The 13703-nt window shown below is 39.8% G+C and overlaps 1 protein-coding gene across 3 annotated transcripts in view; it reads left to right on the top strand.

The window, feature by feature from the left end:
* Positions 1-13703, top strand: part of MAP3K3 (mitogen-activated protein kinase kinase kinase 3) — a 53212-nt gene that overhangs the window by 3423 nt on the left and 36086 nt on the right. For all 3 annotated transcript variants that reach the window (XM_067541009.1, XM_067541010.1, XM_067541011.1), the window contains exons 2-4: positions 5725-5846; positions 6257-6346; positions 12060-12100. In XM_067541009.1, the coding sequence (XP_067397110.1) occupies positions 5725-5846; positions 6257-6346; positions 12060-12100 (253 nt within the window). The remainder of the gene's footprint in view (positions 1-5724; positions 5847-6256; positions 6347-12059; positions 12101-13703) is intronic.

Genomic DNA, 13703 nt, shown 5'->3' on the forward strand with positions numbered 1-13703 from the left:
AAACAGCGCCTGAACCTGAAGTGCAGTTTTGTATCATTAACACTTTGTTACTTTTACAAAAATACCCTACAGTACACTGACTAATGTGCACTGAAGGACTGTAAGTTACACTTGTCCAATGAAAAAAAGCTTTAGGATGTATTTTGCTAATTCTAACTTGTAAAATTCATTGATTGCCATGGGTTTCCCAGTCAGTGGGTCAAACTAAACAATAGCCACTGTGTTAAAAAGAGTGTTCATTTTTCTTACAAGTAAACAGCAGACACTACTCTGCGTGGTATGAAAACGGGAGAGATGGTGACAAATTGGTTTACAGGGGGTTCCTCTTTTTACCAACATGCAGATACTTCTGTGCTTTGTTTGTTCAACTTTGTGATTCCCCTCTCACCCACCCCACCCCCAAACTATTTCTATCCCTGCCATATAGCAAGTTCACTGATGTGGTTTGTTACCTAGGTCTGAGTGAGTTTTAACTGAAATAAATGCTTTACACAAGAAATAGCTTTCCCTGTAAGTAGCAATTCCCCTTTATCAATGTTATGACATTCTGGTGTGTAGTTTTTAAAACATGAAAAGCATTTCCTGGACAACATCTTTCCTGCACAAAGCAGAACTGTGTTTCCCAGACCTACTGGAGACCTAGCAGAACAGGGTCTCTCAGTGCTCTTCAAAAGTTGCCTAGATTTCATTTGTAATAACTTCCGCATTGTCCCATAAAACTGATAGTGCTGCAAATATTTCATATTTTTTTAAAAAAAGCTGAGGCTGTGAAATCTTGATCATATCAAAAAGTATACCTATTGACCTACATAAAGGAAACAAAGCCTTTCAAATTTGTATTTCCATTGCCATACAGGCCTTAACTGAAGCTACGCTTTCATACAAAATGAGTTAAAATCAAGTATTTGACATTCAGTTTCCTGTAAAAATGGAGATTGGTGTCTGATCTTAATTTCCCACCTCACCCAAATGAACTTTAAAAAAAAAAAAGTCTATCATGTTACAGCACTAGGGAGCATTCAGCCAATCAGATTTTCTACTTGGCTGAATGTTTCTAGCAGTCTTACTTATTTAATTTTGGAGTCTTAATGTGTCTGTGAAGGACATCAAAATAAACAATCTACTATTAAAACTGCAGTACAGCATTGTATCTGAACTTGAAAGGGGCTGAGTGTTCTTGACCTCTTTTGAAATAGTAGGATTGGACTCGAATGTGTCAGGATATTGAATAGATCACAGTTTAAACTTTTGTAATAAAGGCAATGGACAAATCCAAGACATGAATATTTCCTCCCCAGCACCATTCCGTAGTACACCTTAAAAAGACCATCAGATTGGAGACAACTTGAAACATAAATCTTTAAGTTGCTGTGTTTTTATTATACCATGATACCCACAGTCAGTGTTGATATAATGGTATTACTATACCTGCACGCACAGCAAACTCTGATACTAGATCTTAACATTTGTAGCCCTGCAGTCCACTCATGTGCCCTAGCCACCTCTGTGCTGTTGACTGTACTTTCAGGTACTATCCCAGTTCTTCAGGTTTTCTTGTGGTTTTACAATCACATTTCCAATTTCTAAGCTTTCTCTTTTGGTGTGTGAAACACCTGCACTAACAGGAGTAAAGTGATGTGTTGTATAAGGGAAGCAGCAAAATTAACTGTACGCAAAGTGCTGTCAGATGCAAAATGTAAACAAACTTGAACAATAAAGATTTCTATAATCAGTATGGAAGGAAGGAGAAACCATTTAGACAGAAGGGAACAGTTCTAGTTTAATGTCATTACTTTTGAGTACTTGAGTCTCAAATTCAGGGTTGCATTAAATTTAATTTTTTGCATAGAATACAAGATTTCAGTCTTAGCCTATATTGAGAGACACCTAAGACTAGTCTACATGGTGGGGACTGGGTTAATGCATGCTGTGGGGGAACATAAGAGTAGCCATTGTGGGTCAGACCAGTGATGCATCTAACCCAGTATCATGTCCTTCGACAGTGGCTGAACAATGCCAGATGCTTCAGAGGGAATGAACAGAACAGCAGTTTGTGATCCATCACCTGTTGTTCAGTCTGCGCTTCTGGCAGTTGGAGGTTTAGGGACACCCAGAGCATAGGGTTGTGTCCCTGACCATCTTGGCTAAGAGCCATTGATAGACCTGTCCTCCATGAACTTTTCTAATTCTCTATTGAACCTGGTTATACTGTTGGCCTTCACAACATCCCCTGGCAATGAGTTCCACAAGTTGACTGTGCATTGTGTGAAGTACTTCCTTTTGTTTGTTTTAAACCTGCTGCCTATTATTGTCATTGGTTGAACCCTAGATCTCATGTTATATGAAGGGGGTAAACACTTCCATTTTCACTTTCTCTATACCATTCATGATTTTATAAACCTCTATCATATCCCCCCTATGTCATCTCTTTTCTAAGATGAACAGTCCCTGTCTTTTTAATCTCTCCTCAGATGAAAGCTATTCTATACCCCTAATCATTTTTGTTGCCCTCTCTATTTTTTCCAATTCTAATATATCTTGTTTTGGCTGGGGCTACCAGAACTGCATGAACACCGTATACAAGATGTGGGCATACCATGGATTTATAAAGTGGCGTGTGATATTTTCTGTCTTATTATATATCCCTTTCCTAATGTTCCTAACATTCTGTTGACTTTTTTGGCATTGGCTTGACTGTTCCTGTTGAATTCTGTAGAAGCTTTACCTATAACTTCAACTGGAGCAGAGTTAGGGCAGTGCTGAGTGCTGTTGGAAATCCACAAAAGCCTCCAGGGCAGGAACTGTATGTCTGTACAGAGCCTAGCACAATAAGACTCTGATCCTGATTGGGGCTTCTGGATGCTGCTTTCTTACAAATAATATATACATTTCCCTCTCTTGCTTTGAAACCATAATGGTTTACATTGTGATTTTGGAAAAGTCTGATATATTCAGCTCACATACACCTCCTTTGGTCATAGTAATCCAACTTATTCATTTTGTTGTTAGTAAGTCAATTAGTGACCCAGTCATTTTATAAAAAGTAGCCTAAACTCACAAATAAATGTGTGATCAAGTGTGTAACATGAAATATGAGGAATAAATGTGTACTCTTTGCTTCATCAAATGAGTGGTTTCTTATAAATGTGTGTATGAGAAACATCTGTACTGTAACGCTGAGATGTCTTCGAATCAATGGGAACATGAGACTGTTTGTAACTGTTAGGCTTGTACCTATGTAAATCAATATCCTAGAGCAATAATGTGCAGCCAGAGTGGATTTAAAAAAAAAATCAATGACTTTCTCTAACTGGGTTTTTGATTTTTAACTTGTTTTGTTAAAATGGTTCAAAAATTAGCCCCAAAGAGCTGTAAATTTCAATTTAATCACACTATAAACTGACAGCTCTAAGTACCTTGGGAAGGAGAGGAAATAAAATATCAATCTCTGCACATCTAGGTAATTGTAATCTCAGGTTTATGACAGATCTTAATAGTACAGCCTAAAATTGGGTTGAAAAGCTTGATAACCGGGTCTGTTGTGTTCCTGTTTCTTGAAACACTGCCAAATGAAACATCAGTAGGTTTCCCTTCATCCCGCCTCCCCCCCTTCCCACCTCAATTTTCTGCCCAAGACCAGCAAATTTCTGCAAGACTTCATAGAGCACAACACATTCTTTTCAATTTATTCAAAGAGTTTACCTTTGGTTCAGATTTTATGACTTGGTTACACTCCTACTAGTGGAGATTTAATTGGATACAGTGTCTGCTAAAGAAACAAACATCTGGAGTGAAAAACCATTGAGTTTTGATAGCTATACATACAACAGTCCAAGAATATAATATATACACAGGTGCCAATGACAGGATTGTGTAACTGATAACATCTGATGTTACTTTGTTGCTCAAAATGTAGTCCTTCAGAAATGAAGCCACTAAGCCAGTAACTATTTGAGCAAAAGTTCACATGCCATATACCAGCTGATATTTTTTCTGTACAGTATTTAGGTGAATTGTTGAAGCAAGGGACTAATTTCAGTAAATGATTTGGCATAGACTAAGCAGGTGTCTAGCTAATTCCTGCATTGCCTTCTGGTATTCCAGTTCTAGGCTTCCCGCACATCTCTGCCCCTTTACCTCAGTCCTAAATTGAGACAGGCTCTGGAAGACTATACTGTATTGGTTATATGAGAACTTTTAATCCATAAGGTCCACTTTTTTTCTGACCGTTGTAATTAAGTGAAAATGGAATATAGTTGGTATAGTTTAGCAGTCTCTGTATATGTTGGCTTGGCAGTAACTGGGTGGAGGGTGTTATGGTTTATAAACTCTCAGCTTTCTCTTTTTATACTCATCTATGCTACAAATATGACCAAATTAGCTGATTAGTTGCAAACATCACAGATAAAATTTGTTGTATCAGCAATGATTGTATCCATATAATTGGATTAAATCCTGGGGTAATCCTAGGCTTTAGCCTTGTGTAAGGGACATTGTGAGATCCTGTGTACACCATAAATTTAAACCAAGTTGTAACTAGGATAAAGATGCTCAGGACCTTTGACTCAGTTGTATTTGCGGCATAGGATGGGACTTGCATTAATCAACTTTGACAGTTGTAGCAAAGCGTGAAGCCAGTTGACTTGACTGGCATTGTCATGTAGTTAGCAGGCAGCATGGGTGAAACTGATGAAATATTTGCTGAAGTGAAAAATGAGATGAAGTCTGCAGGCAGAGCCAATGTATTGTTTCACCTGTTTGGGAGGAAAGGCAATAGAAGTCTTGCCATCTCACTTCCACTAGAAAGCAGGGTTCCTCGCAGTTGACGAGCAACGCTACGGAGCCCAGCTTATTCATAAGACTGACTATAGTGTCTAATAAAATACCAGAGTTCTTAATGTTGTTGCTACATCTCTTGCTTTACCTGCTCAACTTTGAAAGTAGATTCCACTGGATTCAGATTTCATAGATAGTTATGTCCTCAGGGCAGAGACCATATCTGTCCCCTCTGTGGCACCTAGCACAATGAACCCCAATCCTGATTAGAGCCTCTAGGCATTAATTGAATATGTGACATCATTAGTTGCTGGTATCCCAGTCATGGGTTCCTACTGTGTTCCTGAAGGTGTTGACCTGCAGCTGCTGGGCTCTGCTCTGCAGGTAGTCGATGCGCTTCTTGCTGCTGCTGCTGGTTTTGGGGATATGGGAAGAAGTGCTCTTGACAATCAGCACAAATATTTGATACCCAGTTCAAAATTATTAGTTGGATGGCTCCTTTCTTGCTGTCATGCAGGGTTATTTCTATCATCAAGCAGAGAAGGCTCTCTGGGGTAGCAGAATGTAAGGCTGGAAGAGACAGATGCTTGCCAGATTTCCTGTGGCAACAAAACACCTAAAGCTGGCCCTTCTAAGTAACCTGATTCACCCTCTATCAAATTTTGCTAGATTATGCAACTTTTAGAGAGAGTGTCCAGTTGCACTGAACATGGTCCTGGGAGCCAGGAACTCCCATATTTAATTTTGGCTCTGATCTGACTTGTTTTGTCGCATTGAACAACTCTCTAGCCTTCCATTTATCTGGTTCTGAAATGAGGCTGTGTGTCTACCTCATAGAGGTGTCGTAGGTGATAATGGTTGTGGATGAAGATGTGCTCTGTGCACTTGAATTCCTGAAGGTTTCCAACCTGAAACTCACCAAAACAACTTATCTCTTGTCAATTGCAGATGAGCAGGAGGCCTTGAACTCCATCATGAAGGACCTGGTCGCACTCCAATTGAGCCGACGTCACAGGCTGCCTGGCTTCGATACCATGAAGAATAAAGACACTGCTCACTCTAACAAACAAGTAAAGGATTGTTTAAAAGAGATTGAAAATTCTGGTCTGGCACAAGGGATTAGAGTAGAAATGGGTCCATTTGTTTCAACTGCAACAGGACACTAGTATTTTATGCAAGTCCTGGCATTGCAGAGGGATGTGCCTACTTCATGGAGACTCAACTCCCCTCATTTGGGTTAAGTCTCTCTTAGGTTCACTTTGTGTTATTTTATTCCTTCTTTTGGGCTAAAGCAGGCGATATTTTGATGATTGTTCAGAGCAGCTCAGTGATCTGCCTCCCCCCAGGTGTTTATAGAAAGACCTTATCTGGGTAGATTCTACCCAGTGACAATTCTACCAAGTGGCTTTCTTGTTTTAGCTTGCACAGTCCACATTTCTTTATTTTTATAAAGCAACATTTTAATATTTTTTCTTTTAAGAAAAAGCACAATGCCAGCAGTCCAGCCCTCCTGAGCAACCCTACAATAACAAACCAGTGTGCCTGTGCAGTAGAAGAGAAAAAAATTCCGGTAAGAAAACTGGCTTCCATTTCATTATTAGCAATTATAAATTAAGATCATGTTCATACCAAGTGACCTTTACAGAGCTCATTTAAGCAGATATGGTAAGGTGGGGAGGCTTTTTTCTATTGCCTTTGTCTTGTGGCTATAGGATGTACCTTCCCCAGGGAAGTGGTGGAAGCCCCATTATTTGAGTCATTTAAAATTAATTTAGACAAAGCTCTGGAGATTTTGTAGGGAAGAATCTTACACTGGCTTCTTACCGAATGAGAGGACAAGATACACAAATACATCTTATCATTCTCTGATAAGATTGAATACACTAGTCTTGAAGACCAAATTAACCTAGAAATTCCTCCTGTACTGTGTGCCATTTGGGTAAACCATTTCAGTGCAAAATAAGCAATACCCCCCAGGATTTTAATATGCAAATGTGTGTGCATCATTTTCATAGAATTAATTCAAGTCACCTGGGCTTAAAAATAAAAGGTCAAATGGCTTTAGAGGAGTGGACCCAGTTTAAGCTTTGAGGCCCTTGTGTATATCTAGTTAAGTTGCTTCCTGCCCCTGACCTCTGTCAGTATTGGATGTATTGCCTCACTAATGGGGGCAGGCTCAACAGAGTTGAACATTCATTGCAGCAAAGTGTGGTTGACCCTGGTGGAATGTGTAATCAGCCATGTTTTGCTACAATCAAAGATGACCACACTTTGGTAAATGGGTGTTGAACGCTGATCTCACACCAGCAGGACGGAGTTCAATGCTGATTGGGGAGGCCCTCAAGTGGTGTTCAACACCCGTTATTTCTCAAGTGGACACAGTCGGACTGGCTGTCATACTTGGGTCTCTGATACATCCCAAATTCATTGGTCTGTTTTTCATGTAGTTATATTTCCCAGGCAAGGGGTACACGGGGGGGTAAGGGTTAGTTCATGATCATTTCTTCTATGGAGGCCAAGGATCAAATTCCGGCTTATTCAGCAAGTGAGAATGAACCTGATGTGACTTCTTGACCTACATTTGCTTTGTCCATCTTGCAAAACTGTCACCCCATTGTGCACAACTAACACTCTGCTGAGGAGCGGGTTAGGACTGGAGATGTAGGGGTCAAGACAGTATGTGCAGTGTCTTAATGAACTATGCCCCTCTCGAGCCATTGCTTAGTCCAGAGGTGTTCAACTTTTTGTCTGAGCCTCCCTTATAATAGATTGAATGCCCCTTCCCAAGATCCCATTGTGCTTTGCCATATCATCGTGCCATGTCTGTTTCTTTTCCTACTCCTTTGTCTCCATTCTGTCTCTCTGTATATATTTTCCTATTTTTTGTTTTGTCATTTCATTTTTTCCCCTCCTTGTTCCCTCACTCAACAGAATGCTGTGTGCAGCATAGGGCGAGGGAATCCATAGGAAGCTTTTCGGAGCTGAGCTATTTGTTGTGAGAGCATAGATGGCTTGAGCCTGTAGTCTTATGTGCAGAAGCTGCCCCTGTGGAATGGTCACTAGAACAGGGAGGATGGATTTCAAGAAATGACCCAATGCTTCACCCATAGCAGCGTGTATTTGCAGGAGTCAGACAAGATCTGGGGTCATATTGCTTTACCCATCCTCACATTTCTCCTCCTCCTCTGCTTATGTCTCACACCTCCCTCCCTCCCACAATTTAATCTAGCATCTCTGTCAGGAGGCCCACTGTCCAGGTTGAGGAAACACTGGCTTTGTTCATTGCTCTCATTAGTAGTAAATACAAGTTTCTTAACTAAGCTACTGTCCAAGCTATATATATATTTCAGGGTGAATGTTGTCTTGAGTGATGTGTGTATTGGTTTTCTGCCTTGTACCCTAACTCTACCTGGGTGTCTAGAAATCTTCTGCTCTTCGGGTCATGTTGCCAACAATAGTAGGAAATTGCCAGGAATCCAGCTCTCTTTTCCAGTATTTCCCATACTGTCACAAATTGTCCGTAAGTTTAGCTTCTAACAACAGACTTTCAACCCCATATAGTTCTACTGAAACAGATAAATTCTGAGATCTTCATCCCAACCTTAATGAGGAGTCAAGTGTGTCATGAGAAGCTCCTAAATCCCCCAGAGTGCCCAGCAAGGTATTGAAGGAATGATGCTAACATGCTGTATTGAGTTGCTCTTGTTTTTGCCTGTTCTTTGTCTCCGCATGCATCAGAGATCAGGAAAGTTAGGTCCCTCTGTCTCCACAGCAGCTGCAGTTTTGACAAACCGCTGCTGTTAAGGAGGAAATAATGTGCAGATAGAGCATAATGTATTCATGTAATAAGAGGAAATAACCAAGAAAAACCTAGATCAGAAGTTAACATTTTCAATAGCACTTAAAAACGGGACTTAGATGCCTAAATAATTTAAAAGTGATGTAGGCACATAGGAGTTGATTGGATTTAGGAGCTCTGACTTTTGAAAATGGGACTTAAGCTCCTAAATACTTAAGCACTTTAAAGATTTTTGCCAAGGGGTAAAATTTTCAAAATTTCCTTTCATATAAAATTGAACAAATCTTCTATTGGAGTCCTCAGTTTCCTAAAGTCTGTCGAAATCAACAACTTCTGGGCAAGTGACAGTGTGGGATGGAAGTCTTTGAAATTAATGTGCCAAATAATGCTGCTTGGAAGAGAAATCAGCAATTTTGAAAAATGATCTGATCTTGCATAATACAACTTCAGACTCAGCTATGGGCAGGTTGCAAACCTCTTGACTGCTCCTTCCCATGAGTCCTGTCTGCCCATAATCTACTTTGGCAGGATTTCTTTTCATAATTCCAACTGTGGGGATTTGTCTGAAGAGTTCAAAGTACTTATCAGCTTAGTTTGAGGCATAGATGGTTTAGACACAAATGTCTTGGATTTTGTATGTAACTGGTCACCATGGTATCCCAGTGCAGAATCGGAACACTAAAATTCAGAATTAAAGATGTTTTATTTCACTGATCCTTGGGGCAGAGGTATGGGATTTTGAGTAAGATTTTCTTTTAAAAGGCATCAGTTCTGAGGGAAGGCAGCAGGTATTCAGTGAACTGAGGCAGATTTTTTTCAAAGGAACGTAAGACTGTTGGGTGCCTAACTCCCTTAAGCTTTTGAAAATCCCCAATCACCTTTTGAAAATCTCTTAGTTACAGGTTTAAAAGTGCACAATAGAAAAATAAAAATCATAGACCTTAAAGCTAGGAAAGACCTTTTATCTTCTCTGACACACCCCAGAGGCCAGTGAGGTCCTGTCCCCTACAGGACCTTCTCCAGTGCTTTGAGTACTCTAATTTTAAATATTCCTAGTGATGGGGCTTCTATCATTACCCTGGAGAGACTGTTCTATGGCTTAATACATCTTATTGTCAGAAAGCTTTCACTGACATTCACCCTGAGTAAGACCTGCCTTAATTTCATCCTAAACACCCCTATATATGTCCTCCTGCACCACCTTAAGTAGTTGCTCCTTACTGGTAAATAGCTGTGTGCTATTCACTTAGTCAAGCAGCACATATTTAGTTCTTTATACCTTTCCTCATAGATCAGTTTTTCCAGCCCACTAGTAAGGTTTGTTGCTATTCTTTGAACTTCTTCCAAGTGGTCAGTCTTCTGATATTGAGGTTCCCAGAATTAAATTTGTTAGTCTTTAAAGTGCTGCAGAACTCGCGTTGTTTTTACAATATTGCAGGTGCAGTTGAACCACATCAAGAAATAGGCATTTTAACCTCCTGGATCCAAGAATTAATGCCTTTTGTAAAGGCTCTCTTTTTATTGTGTGTATATATATAGTCCTAGTGAACTGCATTCTTGACCACTGCGTCTGCCAAATATTTCTTCTACATTAAAGAGCATTTCCTGGCCACTTTTTTTTTTAAGTTCCTAGATGTATGATTGCCTGTTGACTTTAAGGCTTTCACAGCTGGCTTCGTCCACTCTAATCACTTAGGGTTGTGCAGCAGAAATTATAATACCTTATCAGAGTAGATATTTTTCCTTTTTATTTTTTATCTTTATGATTTAAATTGGGATTTGAACTTTGGTCTCTAGTGGTTAAGTATGCTATACTTTCACTCCCTGTGCTATCTAGCATCCTCTGAGTTTACAGCTTAGTGCACAGGTATGACATTCGTGGGCACTTTAGTAAAACCCTAGATAACGTGGATGGGAACATTCTACACTTTAAATGATGACATACCAATTACTTGTATTATGAAAGTATTGGTTGTGACTTTATAGTAAAAGCTGTGTTTATCTTAAAGCAGGGATATAATGTCTGTTTATCAATAAAATGGTGAATCCTCCTGCATCTTTATGGCATTTACTCTGTTGGCACAGAATGAGGTATCAGATGGGACATCTACACTGCAAAAAAAAAAACAAAAAAACCCTGCGGCAGCAAGTCTCAAAGCCTGGGTCAACTGACCTGGTTTACCCTGTATAACTAAAAATAGCAATGTGGACGTTCCTTCTCGGGATCTAATTATAACTGTAGACTCTAGAGCCAGTTCAATAGCACCCGTCTCTCCAAGTACCATAGTGACATGAGAAGTAATTCAGCCAATCATGATCTCATCTTCCAAGCTAATTTGCATGCTGTGGTTCTGTTAGTTGAAATAAATCTGAGGAGAGCAATGACGTACTCGTGAGAAGTTCTGATGGTTTGGTTACTTGCCTCCTATATCTGTCACTGCCCTTTAAAAGTTCAATGGCCACATGCTAGCTCCATGCATGAACAGTGGATAATGGACAAAATCAGCACATTCACTCTTGCTCACTCTCCCTTTCTGGTGCATGTTCCTTCACTCCCCACAATGACCCCATCTTCTTTCACATCCTTATCACCATCTCATGCTCTCCCCCCATGTGGCTTCCCCACCCTCCCCTTAGCTCCTCAGGGTGTTCCATTCTCCTGTCATCCCCCCCATGCTCTGTCCACATGCCTGCTCATATTGTACCTATGAAGTCCTCTTATGTGCCAAGTCTTCCTGTGGATGTTGGTAGAGTTAAAAATAGAATACACATATCCTTATTACTATGCCAGTCACATACCACAGGTTTGGGTCCTAGAAATTTACTTGGTAAATTTGCCTATATGGTTTTTTTTTTTAAATTTCCCTTCAGCCCAGATAACTAAGCTAATATATACATTGCAAATTAAGAGTCGGATATGTTCCTGACTCTTCTTTGTGTTGCTGCAGAACAGCCTCACATCCATCTTAACTGGCTTGTGTGCTCCAGATATACATCTCATTTTATATAAGCCATCAGATAGTCATTTTGAGATGTTACAAGATTAATGCTGCTTATAAATTTCTGGTCTGCAGTGGTGATATTGGAAGACACTACTTGAAGAATGCTTCTATTTGGGTAGAATGAGGTGGGAAGAAGGGGCGAACAAAACTGGTGCTTCAGTGACCACACCAATTAGTGAAGCAGAATAGATTGACAATCTGGTGGTCTCTGATGGATGCTGCCAGAAGGCAGGTTTCATTATTTGATGTCAAATAGGTGAAAACATATGGTATAAGAAACAGCCTAAATACTGGAAAATTGAAGCTTTTTCTGAGACTAAAAAGAGGAAAGGCTTGAAAACTACCATGTACTGAACACCGTGAGTGAAAACAAGTTCATAATTTGTGTCCCAGATCCTCATTGTGTGCATTGTTATAATATATTAAATATGCTGAGGAATTTGATAATGGACTAACCTTCTGTTTTCATCTCTCTTTGGCAGAATGATGTAAGGATAAAGTTTGAACATAATGGGGAGAGACGGTAAGTTTTTGCCTTCAGTGTTCTCGTATACAATGTTTCTGATAAAGTACGCTAGTCAGACTAAACGGATATGGATTTCAAATGGCATGGTGCATGCTCTCATGACTCTGAGCTTGCTTAGGTTTCTGAAATGGCTTGTCTGACCTAAAGAGAGTGCTTTATCCAGGATGAGGTGAAGGGTTGTTCCTGTTGGTTCTTGAGGAGCTTTCCCTTTCTCTCCTCAGTGTTCCCCCTTTAGTCCCCCTATTTTTTTACTTTCGCCTCCTTGAGGTACTCTTTTTACAGCCACAGTTGAAGTTCTGGACTGGAATACCTTCTGGTTCTTTCAAAGTGGTGTTTTTCTTGGTCAGAGGGGCTCCTTTGGGAGAAGGCATTATATCTTCTCTGCCCTTCAACACACATTTGTAGCTCAGGGAAGGAGGGAGAGAGTTAGAAATCACTAGGCTGATTGATGGTTGCCTCTCCATACCAGTGTCAGGGTACAGTGTTGCAAGTGTCCCATGTTTTGGAAGAGCAGCTATACTACTCTTGCAATGCTCCTCTGTTGGCATCATTGGCTGGGAGAAGGGACCCACTGATACACAGTATTGGCAAATCCTACCAGTAGATGAAGTGGATGAAACAGTTCCAGTTGCCCTTGTGGAATTTGTTTGTTTGTTTGTTTGTTCACCCTCTCCTGGTTTGTTTTGGTCATAATTGAATTAACCTCTAGAAATGTTTTCTAATCTGTGAACCTTGCATAAAAACCTGTTAATAAAATCTGAAGGTGAAAATCTAGGATGCTGTTAGGAGTCCCTGTGCTGGAACAGATAGGCTGGGTTATACAGTGTTTCAGCTTTAAAAAGGGAGAGGGGCTCTCCTCATGCATAGTCCCACTGAAGCCAATAGGACTTCTTATGTTACACGTATTTTGAAGTATCTAACTGAATTGGGGCCCTGTGATGTGCTGTTGTTATATAACCACTGTTAGAGAAAATGAAGATTACATGCATCACCCGTCTGTAACCCCCAACACTCGTTTTTTGCTAAAGTGGCCTGCCTTTGAAAATAATAAAAAAGCAAAGGAATTCCACGTAAGTGACTTTCTTCAGTCATGATCCTGCAACCTTTACTCACATAAGTAGGTCAGTCTCATTAACTTCAGTGGGACCTCTGAGTCAGTAAGGATGACTTAAATAAAGGTTGCAGGACTGACCTCTTCGTATGTAGCAGTATTTTGGAGAACTCTCAAACCTTCTGGATTCTGTTTTAAGAAAAAGTTAGGTTTCATAGGGATGTTATTTGCGTTATTGGACCCTTTTGCTTTCTCTAGAAAAACCATTCGTATGATGTCAAGTTAAAAAATAGTTATTGAATTATAGTAAAACTAAAAACTTAATTGGATGTATCCTTTAAATATATATTTAACAGCTAATCAATTTTTAAAAAGAGTTTCCAAGTAGTTTCAGGTTTCATACCTGTCCTGAGTACCCCAGCTGAATGTAATGATTTTGTAGTCCTTTTTCTATTTTTAAAACTTTTTCCCTTCTCTATTGCTACATGAAAGACTTGCACAAAAAGAAACTGACTGTTCAGACCAAACCGTGAAATTGACTATACACAA

Source organism: Emydura macquarii, unplaced genomic scaffold (assembly GCF_026122565.2).
Source record: "Emydura macquarii macquarii isolate MOO-44397 ecotype Brisbane River unplaced genomic scaffold, CSIRO-AGI_Emac_v2 contig_629, whole genome shotgun sequence".
Lineage (NCBI taxonomy): Eukaryota > Metazoa > Chordata > Testudines > Chelidae > Emydura > Emydura macquarii.